Genomic DNA, 11,789 nt, shown 5'->3' with positions numbered 1-11,789 from the left:
TGAGGCACAAGTAACACCACCCATCATAAGGAGACTGACTGCTTCGCCTTACACAGGCTTGCCAAGGGGCACAGGAGAGTAGAGACCAACCAACTAAAACACTCCAAGGGAATGACATGCACCACCCTGAGGATAACCATGAATCGAGAGATGACTAGACTCGAGCCACCAAAAATGGCGTCCAAATGTCGGGAAGCCAGTCACCAGACTGACCAGTGCGTGCAACACCAAAGCTGCTCAGACCTCTTACTGATGGATCAATAGGAATGTAAAGCAGGCTGCCTGCTGCCACACAGTGACGTGCGTACCCACCCAGCCACCACTAAACACCTCTTCGAGATGACCAATCAAACTGTCCATCACTGATGCCACCCTCCTCTGACCATCCACTATTCTGTGCCATCGCGAGGCTCCTCGGTTTCCAAATGTTTGAACAGCGCAGTCCTGTGTCCACCCCCTCCATGAAATGCCATCTTGCTCACAACTACCTAAAGGTCCAGCAGACACAGAGTCACTCTAGGCTACGGTGGCTCATTTCGTCTCCCTAGCGGTAGGAACCGAGTGAGAAGGGCTTAGTCAGTTAGTCAGGAGATATAGAAGGTAAAATGGCTGCCAAAGACGACGGACACTTTGTCATTATTTAAAGCTGGACACACTGACACTTATTATTTAGAACATGTTCACATCTGGATGGAGTTTTGCCCAACATGTCACAAAGATGATGCGAATCCACCACCTGGCACCTGCCCACCCTGGCCCCACCCACACCAATAGTCCAGTCCCACAGTAGCAGCGTTTCTTAGCAGGATTGCACATATTACAGTACTTCACAGCGGAAAGTTCTCCAGTCCAAACCGGTTTGAATACGTGGAAAAATAAACATTGGCAAAAATATACTATTTGTCTCTACCACATTCCAGCCTCTGTAGCCCTGACTGATCAATGGGCTACCGGGACAAATAAGAGGAGAGTTTACAGTAACGTTCATTTTGGTCAGCGGACATCTCTTCACATGCAAGGAGCTTATGGAAAATGCCATTAAAAGACAAACAAAAGAATCTCAGAAGCGCGAGGCCTCAGCCAGCCTGGTCTGTCTCGGAATGTCTGACCGGCCTGAGGTCTAAATCGCCTTTTGGGGGGGGGGGGGGGTTCAGTGTTTTGCTCCCCAGCCTTGTAGTCCCACGACACACAATCGACTAGGCCATCTGTGGCGCTTCTGCCCCAGAAGTGATTGATGTGGGCTGATGGTCACCATGTGGACAAGGACAAAGTCAGACTGTTCTTGGATGGGGTGACTTCTGCTTCTGGCGTCTGTCTTTCATTGGCCGCCCATCTGTCAAATCGACGGTAGCGGAGGAGGACAGTCTTTGATCATGATTTGGTAAGACTGTCCCCATTCCTTCAATCCCCCCTCTCTAAAGACGACTGACAGACAGGACGGCCATCCAGTCAGCACTAGTGTTTCAGCCACAAGTCTTAAGGCCTAAAGTAGCCACGAGGCTCAGCTTGAGTGAGGCAACCGTGTGGGTGAGGGAGACCAACTAACGGACATAAGACAAGGACGGCAGTTTCAAAGCATGGAAGAGTCCTCGGCCTCCAAGTGGGCACAAGCTCAAAAGTCCCCGAGGCAAAACAAGACCAGCGTTAAGAGTGGGGAGGACGATAAGCATTTGATACGTCAAAGGAATGCCAGCCATTGGACTCATCTGGGCAGGCCCTTCACTCTCAATTGGTGGGGCTGAGGTTTGCTAACCAATGAGACAGGAAAGTGTGGGTGAGTGCGGCTCATGGGGAGCTCGGCCTACCCAATCAAAATACCCAGCAGGGGATAAGCAGCACCAGGGATGAATTTTTGATCCTCCTCCAGCTGGGAATTGTTTAAAAGGGAATGTGTTGACATCGACCAGTGGTGCGTATCCCGCCAGTTAGCCATCATACTTTCGGGCCTGATGAGTCCCATTAAAGAAGCTCCACTCGACCTGCTCACTGGCCTCCTACTGTGTTGCAGGTCCTGTTCAACAGGATGCCAGTGATACAGAACCAAGACTGAGGCGATGGGCCCACTCTCCAAGAAATGAGGACATACAACAAAGACCTACAAGGGTCCAGTCGAGCCAGAAGCAGAGGAGACCAACATCAAGTGAGTCAAACAAGGGTCCAGTCAAGCTCAGCCAGCTAACCGAGCAGGAGAAGAAGACCACCAAACAACTATCCAATCAGTCAAGAGGCTCCGCCCTAGCAGCTAGCCAATCAGGAGCAGACAGAGCAGCCCATTAATCCGTCAGTGATAGTCTAGTCAAGCTCAGCCAACTAGCCAATCCGGAGCAAGACCAGGAAGTGCCACCTTCCAATCAGTTCGAAGGCTCAGTCCCAGCCAGCTAGCCAATAAGGAGCAGGGGGGCGGACCGAGCTGCCGTCCAGTCAGTTGGATGCCAAGTCCCATCAGACCAGTCCATTCCAATTTGTTCATTCAATCTCAGAGGTATTGATAAGGAATTGCTTATAGACAAAATTTCTTTTAATCCGGATCAAGCCAGCAGATGTGACCAACACAGATTAACAGGAAAAATCAAAGTAACAAAAAAAAAAAAAAAATCAAAGAGACCAATAGAAACTGATTGCACATCACCCTAAAGAAAAAGCCGGAATTCAAAGTGACATTTGTACAGCGGCTCCATGAGCAATTCACACGGCCTTAGTGTACGACGGTTGTCTTATTGCTGATTCCATACAATATGCAGTATGTGTGCGTGACACATGCGTGCTCTATGATTCTTGGGATTAGATTACATCAGACCCACAACAATCACGTTTTCCACGACTATGGGTTACAGGAGAGCTCTGGTGCCCCACACAATACATAGAGAATGTACTGCTTAGTCCAAAAACACAAAAAGGCAACTCCGACAAAAGACGGCACAAGACCCGAGGATGAGCAGCTCCCTGACTGCTGCCGGCTCTCATCCACAACCAGCCATCTTGGCACCTTCTTCTCCCTCAAGAGTTTCTAGCCGCCAAAGTCCGAGTACCTTCTGTGTGAACTCCTTCTGAGTGGGTGGGGGGAGGGGGGAGTGGAAAGTGGAAAGTGGAGAGTGGGCAGCGAGCACCATGTCCACAGCAGAGCTGTTCCGGTCGGCTGACCACCTTCTCGCTCACCCCGGCGCATCACACCTGGGATATGATTTGCATATTGAACTTGGGGAGCGAGACTGCCTTCGTTAAGGGCGTCCCGGCGGACAGCAGATCCTTGCCCTCACCAGCCCTGACTAGTCGATCTTCCTGCAGGCTGATGGTGGAATACCGATGAGTGCTGCTGGCCGTCAGGTTGGTGACGCCCTCGTTGTCGCCGCCACTCTGGCTGCCATTCATGTAGTCAAAGGATTTGCTCGACGTAGCGCTGGCAGTTCTGATGAGGGTCTGGCTGGCTGGCAAGCTGAGGTGTTTCTTCATTGGCGACAACTCGATCGCTTCTAAGGAGACGCTGGGACATGGGGGGAGGGACCGGGAGGGCCTCCGTGGACGGGTCCACTGAGCTTGGGGGACACTGGGGCATAAAGAAGCTCCTTCTCTTTGGCACTGCGACCCACAGAAACCTTTTTCATGCTTCCCTTCTGTGATGAGCCGGGCGGCCGGGCACTACTAAGTTGGCTGTTGTTAGAGGCTCCGGACGAAAATCCCTCGTCAGGGTCATTCAGGGCGACTGACCCCTCTCCACTCATGCCTTCTGCATCTAACGGGAAGAAAAGAAGATCCAGTTTTAAATGAAAATGTAGCCTCTGGCCCTCAAGACAAAATAACACACACCTATGAACCTCAAAAGTGAGGTGGAAAACAAAATCAAGAAAGGAGAGGTCAAGGTTGATCCGCCTGCCCACCCCATAACCCCCAGACCACTAAACTGGCTGTAAAACACGGAAGCCACTTCTAATACTGCACATGCTGCTAAGGACTCCACTGTGATGTATAAGCAAAGAGGGGCAGCTACTGGCAATCCTATCAGCTGAGACACTAAACAGGAGAGACGGCTGGGGGTAGAAGTGGGCGATACGCCATTGGACTTGATAGACGGATGAAATTCTTCTTGCGCAAAGGATTTCGAAAGAGACGTTTTACTGGTAACGTTATTGAAAAACTAGACAGAACACATTTAAACGTAAAACAAGTCCTATCAAGAAACATGCAAAAAGAACTGGGAAATGCTAACACACCGACAGAAAATCACGTCCTCAAGATAACGTCTCTGTGCATGGACTCGTTAGCCGGTTTTAAGGATATTACTCAGAGTGCTGTGATATTCTGTTGCAATGTGGAATACTTTTACAATTTTTTGTTCTTTTTATAAATTTTATCCAAGGCTCAGAGTTAGTTAACTGTGGGTTTTAATACAGAAAGAATCATAACCTGCAAATTAGCTTTGTTACGTTAACTGGTTTTGAATAAGGTTAAGCGCCATCACTGTTGTGTTTAAAAATTCAGAGACCTCAATTTGTTTTTTAAGGCACGCCATTATTTTTCTTGAACTTTTGCTGTGACATGACGAAGAGCGTGTGTGATGACATCATCGACGTCATGGACTACACCAGGGGTGGGCAAAGTCGTTCCTGGAGGGCCGCAGTGGCTGCAGGTTGTTGCTCCAACCCAATTGCTTAATAAGAAGCACTTAGTGCTCAAGTGACACTTCTGCTTCACTTTAGTTGTCCTGCTCGTTAAAATTTTGAACCCTTATTGCTTATTTTAGTCTTAAACAGCCTTATTAGCAATAACATGCAAATGACAAGAGAGACCAGCATTTCTCCAATTAGCTTGTGAGTATTTATCATACACTATTTGTTTTAATTAAATACAGTCGACCCTTGATATACGACCGGCCTGACATGCGAACAACTTGGTTTACGGCCAAAATTTTTGTTTTGAATTACGACCAACATCTTGCATTACGACCTGAATGTGGTCACGTGTATCCGCTTGTGCGATTGTAAACAAACAGCCGAGAGCGTTTGTAAGCGTCAGTCGGAGCCCAGATACGTGTGTTTGTGGACGTAATTTCGGTCAGTGAGGTGATTTATATAATTTATTTCGATAATTGCTAAGGAAGTAAGCGAAGGTAATGAAAGTAAAGAAAGCGATCACAATCGAAACGAAGAATGAAATTGTGTGGAAATATGAGAGTGGCGTTCTTGTGACCGATCTCGCTAATATGTACAGCATGTCAAAATCCACCATCTCGACAATTTTACAAAGAAAAGATTTGTATAAGGAGGCTCCTTCCAAACAATAAACACCTTCCATTTCATTCTCTCCTCCTTCCTTCCTGCAAGCCAAAGATGTCAACTTAAATGGTGAGTACAGTATGAAATTGTTGTTTCTGGTAGGCTAGGCACTTTTTATAACTTTTTGGTTAGTACATTAGAAAAATTTATTGGTGTTTTTGGTAAATTATGCACATTATACAACCCTTTTTTATTAAAAAAAGTTAAGTAAGTGTTGCTGTGGAGGTTCGGAACACATTAAGGGCATTTCCATTATTTCTTATGGGAAAAAATAGTCTTGACTTACAACCAACTTGAGTTACAACCAACAAACGAATTGAGTTCATAAGTCAAGGGTCCACTGTACCTTGAAGGAAGGCGATGAGAAAAAGTGAAGGACTGAGAATTAATTATCCATTTTAGACATCAAATCATTTGGATGATATCCTCAGAAAGTAAAAAAAAAAAAATCTAGGATACGAGAATGATCCGACATGGCAGAGTTAAAGCACCAACAAGCAATGAAATTAAAGTATTGGCAAGAATTGCTTTCTAATTAAGCAACCGGGTGGGAACAAAAACCCGGAGCCACTGCGGTCCTCCAGGACTGACATTGCCCACCACTGGACTACACTTTGTCCAAGATTGTCGATACACACTGAACAGTTTGCCGACTGTTTTTATTTACAATTACTCTGTTTCTTGACTTTTTGCTAAGCTCTTTTTTTGGATTTGCCAATCAATTTCTTTTGACTTTCGAAGTTTTCACTTTTGCTATTATTTTTGGTTGATGCTCATCTCCCGATCCTTTTCACTTTACACTTGAGGCTGCCTTTGTCCTTTCTATTGGCAGCACAGGCTCAATTTGACTGGCGGGTCGATGTCAACAGGAAAACAAGGAAAGTCAGAAGCTGCTTCTTGTGCTGTGTTTGCTTGGCGGGCAGCAGGAGCAAGCAAGAAAGAAAAGAGCTGCTGTCGAATCCATTAGAAAGAGCTAACACGCCTTCGGAAGCCAATGCAATGTGCTCGTTTAATCAAACCATTTGTTACGCTGGGTTCAGAAAGTATTGAGACTTCTTCATTTTCTTCTCACCTTGCTATGTTGCAGCCTTATGCTGTTTAAACTACGAGGGTAAGTAAAAAAGTAAAGGTAATTTGAAAATTATGCGGTAACTGTAAAGCATTGAAGCAGAGGCAATGCAGCATGTTCTCGATGTCTTATGGGTAGTTTGGATATTCACAGTGTCACACTCTGCCATTAGTCTTGCTGAAGCAAAGGTCAAATTAACAAGGATTAGGTGGAGTGGTGGCTCTGAAGCTAGGGATCTGCACTGGAAATCAGAAGGTTGCCGGTTCGAATCCCGTAAATGCCAATAGGGACTCTACTCTGTTGGGCCCTTGACTCTTTCATAGCGGATGTAGACTTTTGTCAAAAGGAGGGGTTGACGGTGGTAATCAACTGTAAGCGGTGACAAAAACCCACTGTTACCTTTTAGTTGGACTCTCTTTGCTAGAAGGAGAGTTAGCTTCACTGGTTTGACTGAGATTCCCTGCGAGGAGTAAACACTAGCAAAAACGGCATCGACATCTGGCGAGAGATTGAAGCAAATGCATAAAGCAAAATACTCCATGGGCGACGTTTTTGCATGTTATCGCTGAATTAGACTGAATTGTCGGACTCTGATTTTGATACAAGTGACTGAAAATAAATGTGTTGCTCAACAGGTTCGTGTAGCTAACATGCCTATGGTAACGTTTGCCACTTACAATGACAAGAGGTACAAAACCAGATTGTGATGCACTGCAACCGCCCCTGACGTGTGAAGACAGCCTGGCAGCCAGCCTGCCACGCATTCCTGGTGAACTGGTGGCCACCGCAACAGACATTTTATGCTGATTTCTGTGTGAAACCATAGCTTTGTGTGTTTTTCAGAAAACTGTGTTTTGCGAAATAAATATTCAGCCCTCAAAGGGTTAACCTGCAATTGCTGAGCGCTTTGAGTAGTGAGAAAAATAATAATTATTATTATTATTATTATTATTAAGGATGCACAATTGTGCGGGACTGCATCATTGTTGAACAACACGCATTCTTTGGGCAGAGGGTGCGAAACCTGCTGAAATTCCATCCCGCAACTTCCGGTCAACTCTCCCATAAAAAGTGTTGACCGAGAAAGGTGGCATGTGATTGCCAACCAGGACTTGAGTCCATTAAGAGCTACAAGGTCAAGAGAGAACACACACCTGAAAGCACCGATTTTGAATTTGTGTCTTTTTCATTGGACATCACGCACACATTTTGCTTTTGTAATGTCAATTTTCAACATCCCAGCATCAATAGCTGTGAGAAGTTTTTTTAAACGAAGCCCCTCAGTGTCCACAGTGCACATTGAGTATTATTAGGCTTCAGGATCTGGGGGAAGGGGGCCTCATTGGTCTCACTTGGTGTCCAGAGCACACGCCGCTTGAGTTACATAAATGGCGCATGCCCCTTAACTTTCAAAACCGGTGTACCTCAGGCAATGATGCCTAATGGCACTGACTGGCTGGCTCTCTTGCGCTGCCTCTGTTCTTGTGTGCGTCAGCTTTTTATTTATTTATTTATTTTTTAAATAACCAGGGAAAGTTTTACATAAAAAGATCCTGATAAAAAGTTGAAGGAAATGAAGGTCACATCTGTCAATATAAATCATTGGATGTATACATTTTCAAGCATAAAATTCAAAGACGCATTGAGTTCATTGGGTAAAATCTCAGCAAATTTACGAAACACGTTGAAAACCGGTTGAGTAGCATAAACAGGAGGGAAGCTCAGCAGTCAGCACTTTTTCTGAAGGTTGAGCCAAAAATGAACCCACAATCTGAACAACATGCTCAGCAAAGTCAAACTGTACCTCGAGAAACCCGAAAATAAGCGGAAGGGTCGAGCTGTGGTAAAACTTTAGAGCTCCGCAGGGAGAGCAGAAGTCAAATCTGACTGACAGTTACCCGTCCCCAGCTACACCCATAATGCCTCTGCCCCTGCAGTAACTCTTCTCAAGCTCTGCTCTGCTGCAAGTGTAGGACGACTATCGAGTAAACCAAGTGATTTAAATGTGCAGTCTTGCTGGCTGTTCAACTGAGGTTCTGAATCGCAATTTTTGGGCCAAGTACAAGAAAAAATATGCGTGTTTTGCTACTTTGTTATGAAAAATTACTTCATTGTAATGAATTTTGCAAATAAAACAGACTTCGCTGTAATGTGTTAATTTTTTTTTTTAACATTACCGTATATACTCATGTATAAGTCGGGTCTTGAAACCCGGAAAAAAATCAGACCCCGACTTATACGCCGCCCATTCAAAAATACGGCACTTACATTTTTTTTTTATATCTTCTTGCCTCCTCCAATCTCGCACCAGTTTCTCAGACGCATCGAATTTTGTTGCAGCAGCCCAGTTACCAATTTCTTTCGCTACTTCAGCAACGTTTAATTTAAAACCAGCTTCATATTTTCTACTGCTCGAACGCTCAATCATAGATAAGGGATGCTCATACGATAAAGGTGTATGAGGGTGTGAGATGCAAAAAACACAAAACACTGCAAACATCGCTACGGAATAGTTTGGGTATTACCGTGTGGTCACATAGGCACAATACAGAGAAAAAAAAGGCAGTGTGCCCTGTGGTTCCTCTCTCAGGTGGGCGTTAGCATATCGTAATCTCTTGGACCAATAGCGCGAGTCTTCTGCATTCGACTTATACGACCAAGATTATAAAATACTGGAAATTATACAGGAAAATCAAGGCCGGACTTATCTGCGGGAGAACTTAAACGCGAGTATATTACGGTAGTTATGTAGGAAATTGCCCAGGACAAAAAAAAAAAAATTTGTTAAAATGGAGTTTGTGCTAACTGCATTTTTTTTGTTCACCTTAAAAGCCTGTCGAATGTATGTTAACTGTATATAGTATTTATTTGTTATTGAAACTCATAAGATTACCTTAAATCTATATTTGTGCAGAATCGATACTCTTCTTCTATTTCCCCATTGATATTTCCTCAGATATACAATCCATTCATATGCACCGAGCTAAGAGAAACTCGCGTTCAACTTCTTAAGATACTGATACAATACGTCAGTGCTGGGGGGCTCGATGGGATTGCATGGGTATGGTTTCTTAGGTTAGCATAAGGGTGCCAATTTTGCACTGGGGGGGGTGGGTTCCATGGGACTACATGGTTGTTTTTTCACAAGGTGCATGAATGTAGAGAAAAGTCAAGACAAATGACACCTTTTATTGGCTAACTAAAAAGCTTACTGCTGTTACCACTCCCAGAAATGCTTAAATGCTTGACACATCTCACTGATGCTCATTTTTCTATTGATTTGAATTCAACATCACATGAGCAGGGCCCAATTTATTAGTTAGCAGCAGAGCCCATCAACGTCCAGTTACGTCACTGCAAGCGGGATAAGCTAAACAAACTAAAGCTGACTGACCCCCCTACGTCTGCTGTTGACCACAAGGGGTCCCAGTCTGTTACAGAAAGCACCGGGCCCCAGGCAGTCACAGCTATTACAGTGTGACTTTGTTGCATAACTTGCTTCTACATGTCAGAAGTGCCACTCACAGGGCATAGCCCATTGACACTGTTAGTTTTTACTTCCCAATTTCCACAATTTGATATCTTTTAGAGATTACCACCAACAGAACCCCAAACCCAGTCTAGCTCCCCACCAACCCTTTTTTCACAGAAGACGACAAAATTCCCCCAAAAGTGTCAAGAGCACTCATAGATGACTAGACACACATTTTAGAGAGCCAGTTCCATCACCAAACACCTTCTTGTCTTCAGTGCTACTAACACAGACTTAAGATGGCTGCAGGAATGCAGGTGACATGGTCACTTAAACTACCTGGTCCTAAGTGGGGTCTTCAGTAATGAACAGCTCCTCACGGAAAAGGTGTGGCAAATACATGGCCTCCCCATTGTTGGCACACAGCCTACATGTGGAGATGTTATGGATTAAAAGCCTTTTCTTTTTGGAACCACATCACAGGCTAATCAAACAGATTCAGTGGGTACTGCAAGCAAAGCAGATCAGGGTCTCGGCAGACAGCGTCCCACCCTCTTTGCAACCCATGCACAGACCATTCTATAAAAAGCAAAGCGAGAAAGAGCAGCCAAGGAGAGGAAGGAGGTGCCCCCTGGATATGACCTGTGCCAGCCCTCACTTCTCATAACCACATGCCGTCATGCTAGCAGAGTTCCACTCCTTTGTCACTTGATGCTCACCAGTCTGTTTTGTTATGAAGCGGGCACTACCAATACTTTCAGATGGCCCTTCAACTCTGTTGGCTGAGACAAAACCAGAGGCGACTGTCACAAGGAGAAGACTGCAGATGTTGGCAGCGTGCCACAGGCCAAGTCCCATGCCAGTACAGAAATGGCATCACAATGCAATGGTCCATGCCACACGCAAGTTGGACAGGGGATGACGGAGGGGGCCCACCCACCATGCAAAGATACCCCCCCCCCAGATAGAAAAAGAAGTGCAGTGGTCATTTCCATGACTGGCTTGAACATGAGGGATGACTAGTACACTCTAGGGTACAGGAAACACACACTAGAGTGGATCGGGTCCCTGCTGAGGGTCTGTGGCCCATCTTGTAGCTCCCTCACTGTCCTCTGCCGCCTCGTCTCTGGCCTACCCTCTGGTGTGGCTGGCAGGCTGACGGGCTGCACCGCGGGCCCCTCGTTCGATCTCTCTTGATTGGTCGCTGGCTCCAAGAAGGTGTGACGGACCGGGGTGCAGGGGCTGCTCGTGTCTGCTTCGTTTGTGAAGTCAAAGCAATCTGGGATTCAACACACAGAACCGGTTTTTAAGTTGGAGAACCACTCATTCATGGACTTTCTCAGAAGTGAAAGAAACAGGATAAGAGACACTGGCGTAGAAAGGATGAAGGGGAGGAATGGAAGAGAGAAAAATGTACACAATTAGCCAGTGTTTCCCCTATCATTAAAATTAGTGGACAGGCGGCCCCGGTAATCCACAGGCACCAACTCTCTGAGAAGACGTAAAGGAACCTGAGGCATCCAATCTGAAGTGAACGGAATGAAATTAATTAAACACTCTGAATTTTCAAAGGAGGCACAGTGCCACCGAGTTATCTATGGTGCGTGTACCTATGACCTTAGTTCAGCAGCAATTGTCTGCCAAAATGGACCTCAAACCTTGTGTTACTCACAATGAGTATGAAAGCTCAGGTCATTAGTCACACAATGTGATTCACTTAAGGTGACTGAGGAGTGACGATATTTTAGCAACTGTAGTCCTCAAATGTGATGTGCTTACCATCTAAAATGTGTCATAAGCTGTTTTGAGAACTAAACCGGACACAGCCTTTAGGCAAGATTACAATTCCTTGGCCCACTCAGTTCCTCTCTGTATGATAATGTCACTCAGTGCTCAGAGTCTTTTACTTCGTTTTCTCAGATTTAATTTAACAATCTATTTATAATAGTTGGCAATATGAGACCTGCTTCACCCTCTT

The 11,789-nt window shown here is 45.4% G+C and overlaps 1 protein-coding gene across 5 annotated transcripts in view; it reads right to left on the bottom strand.

Annotated features, from left to right (window-relative positions):
* Positions 1-1,146: 1,146 nt before the first annotated feature.
* LOC114655297 (protein FAM126B-like) overlaps positions 1,147-11,789 on the bottom strand; it is a 131,677-nt gene continuing 121,034 nt past the window's right edge. For 3 of the 5 annotated variants that reach the window (XM_051930657.1, XM_051930658.1, XM_051930659.1), the window contains exons 11-12: positions 10,863-11,090; positions 3,326-3,730 (exon numbers count right to left, since the gene is read on the bottom strand). In XM_051930657.1, coding sequence (XP_051786617.1) covers positions 3,471-3,730; positions 10,863-11,090 — 488 coding nt within the window. In that variant the 3' untranslated portion in view covers positions 3,326-3,470. Of the gene's footprint in view, positions 3,731-10,862; positions 11,091-11,789 lie in introns of all 5 variants that reach the window. The other 2 variants (XM_051930662.1, XM_051930661.1) reach the window with 2 other exon arrangements.

This window comes from Erpetoichthys calabaricus, chromosome 8, assembly GCF_900747795.2.
Source record: "Erpetoichthys calabaricus chromosome 8, fErpCal1.3, whole genome shotgun sequence".
Classification (NCBI taxonomy): Eukaryota; Metazoa; Chordata; class Cladistia; order Polypteriformes; family Polypteridae; genus Erpetoichthys; species Erpetoichthys calabaricus.
The sequence above is the reverse complement of the archived record's forward strand: the minus strand, read 5'-3'. Positions and strand labels throughout refer to the sequence as shown.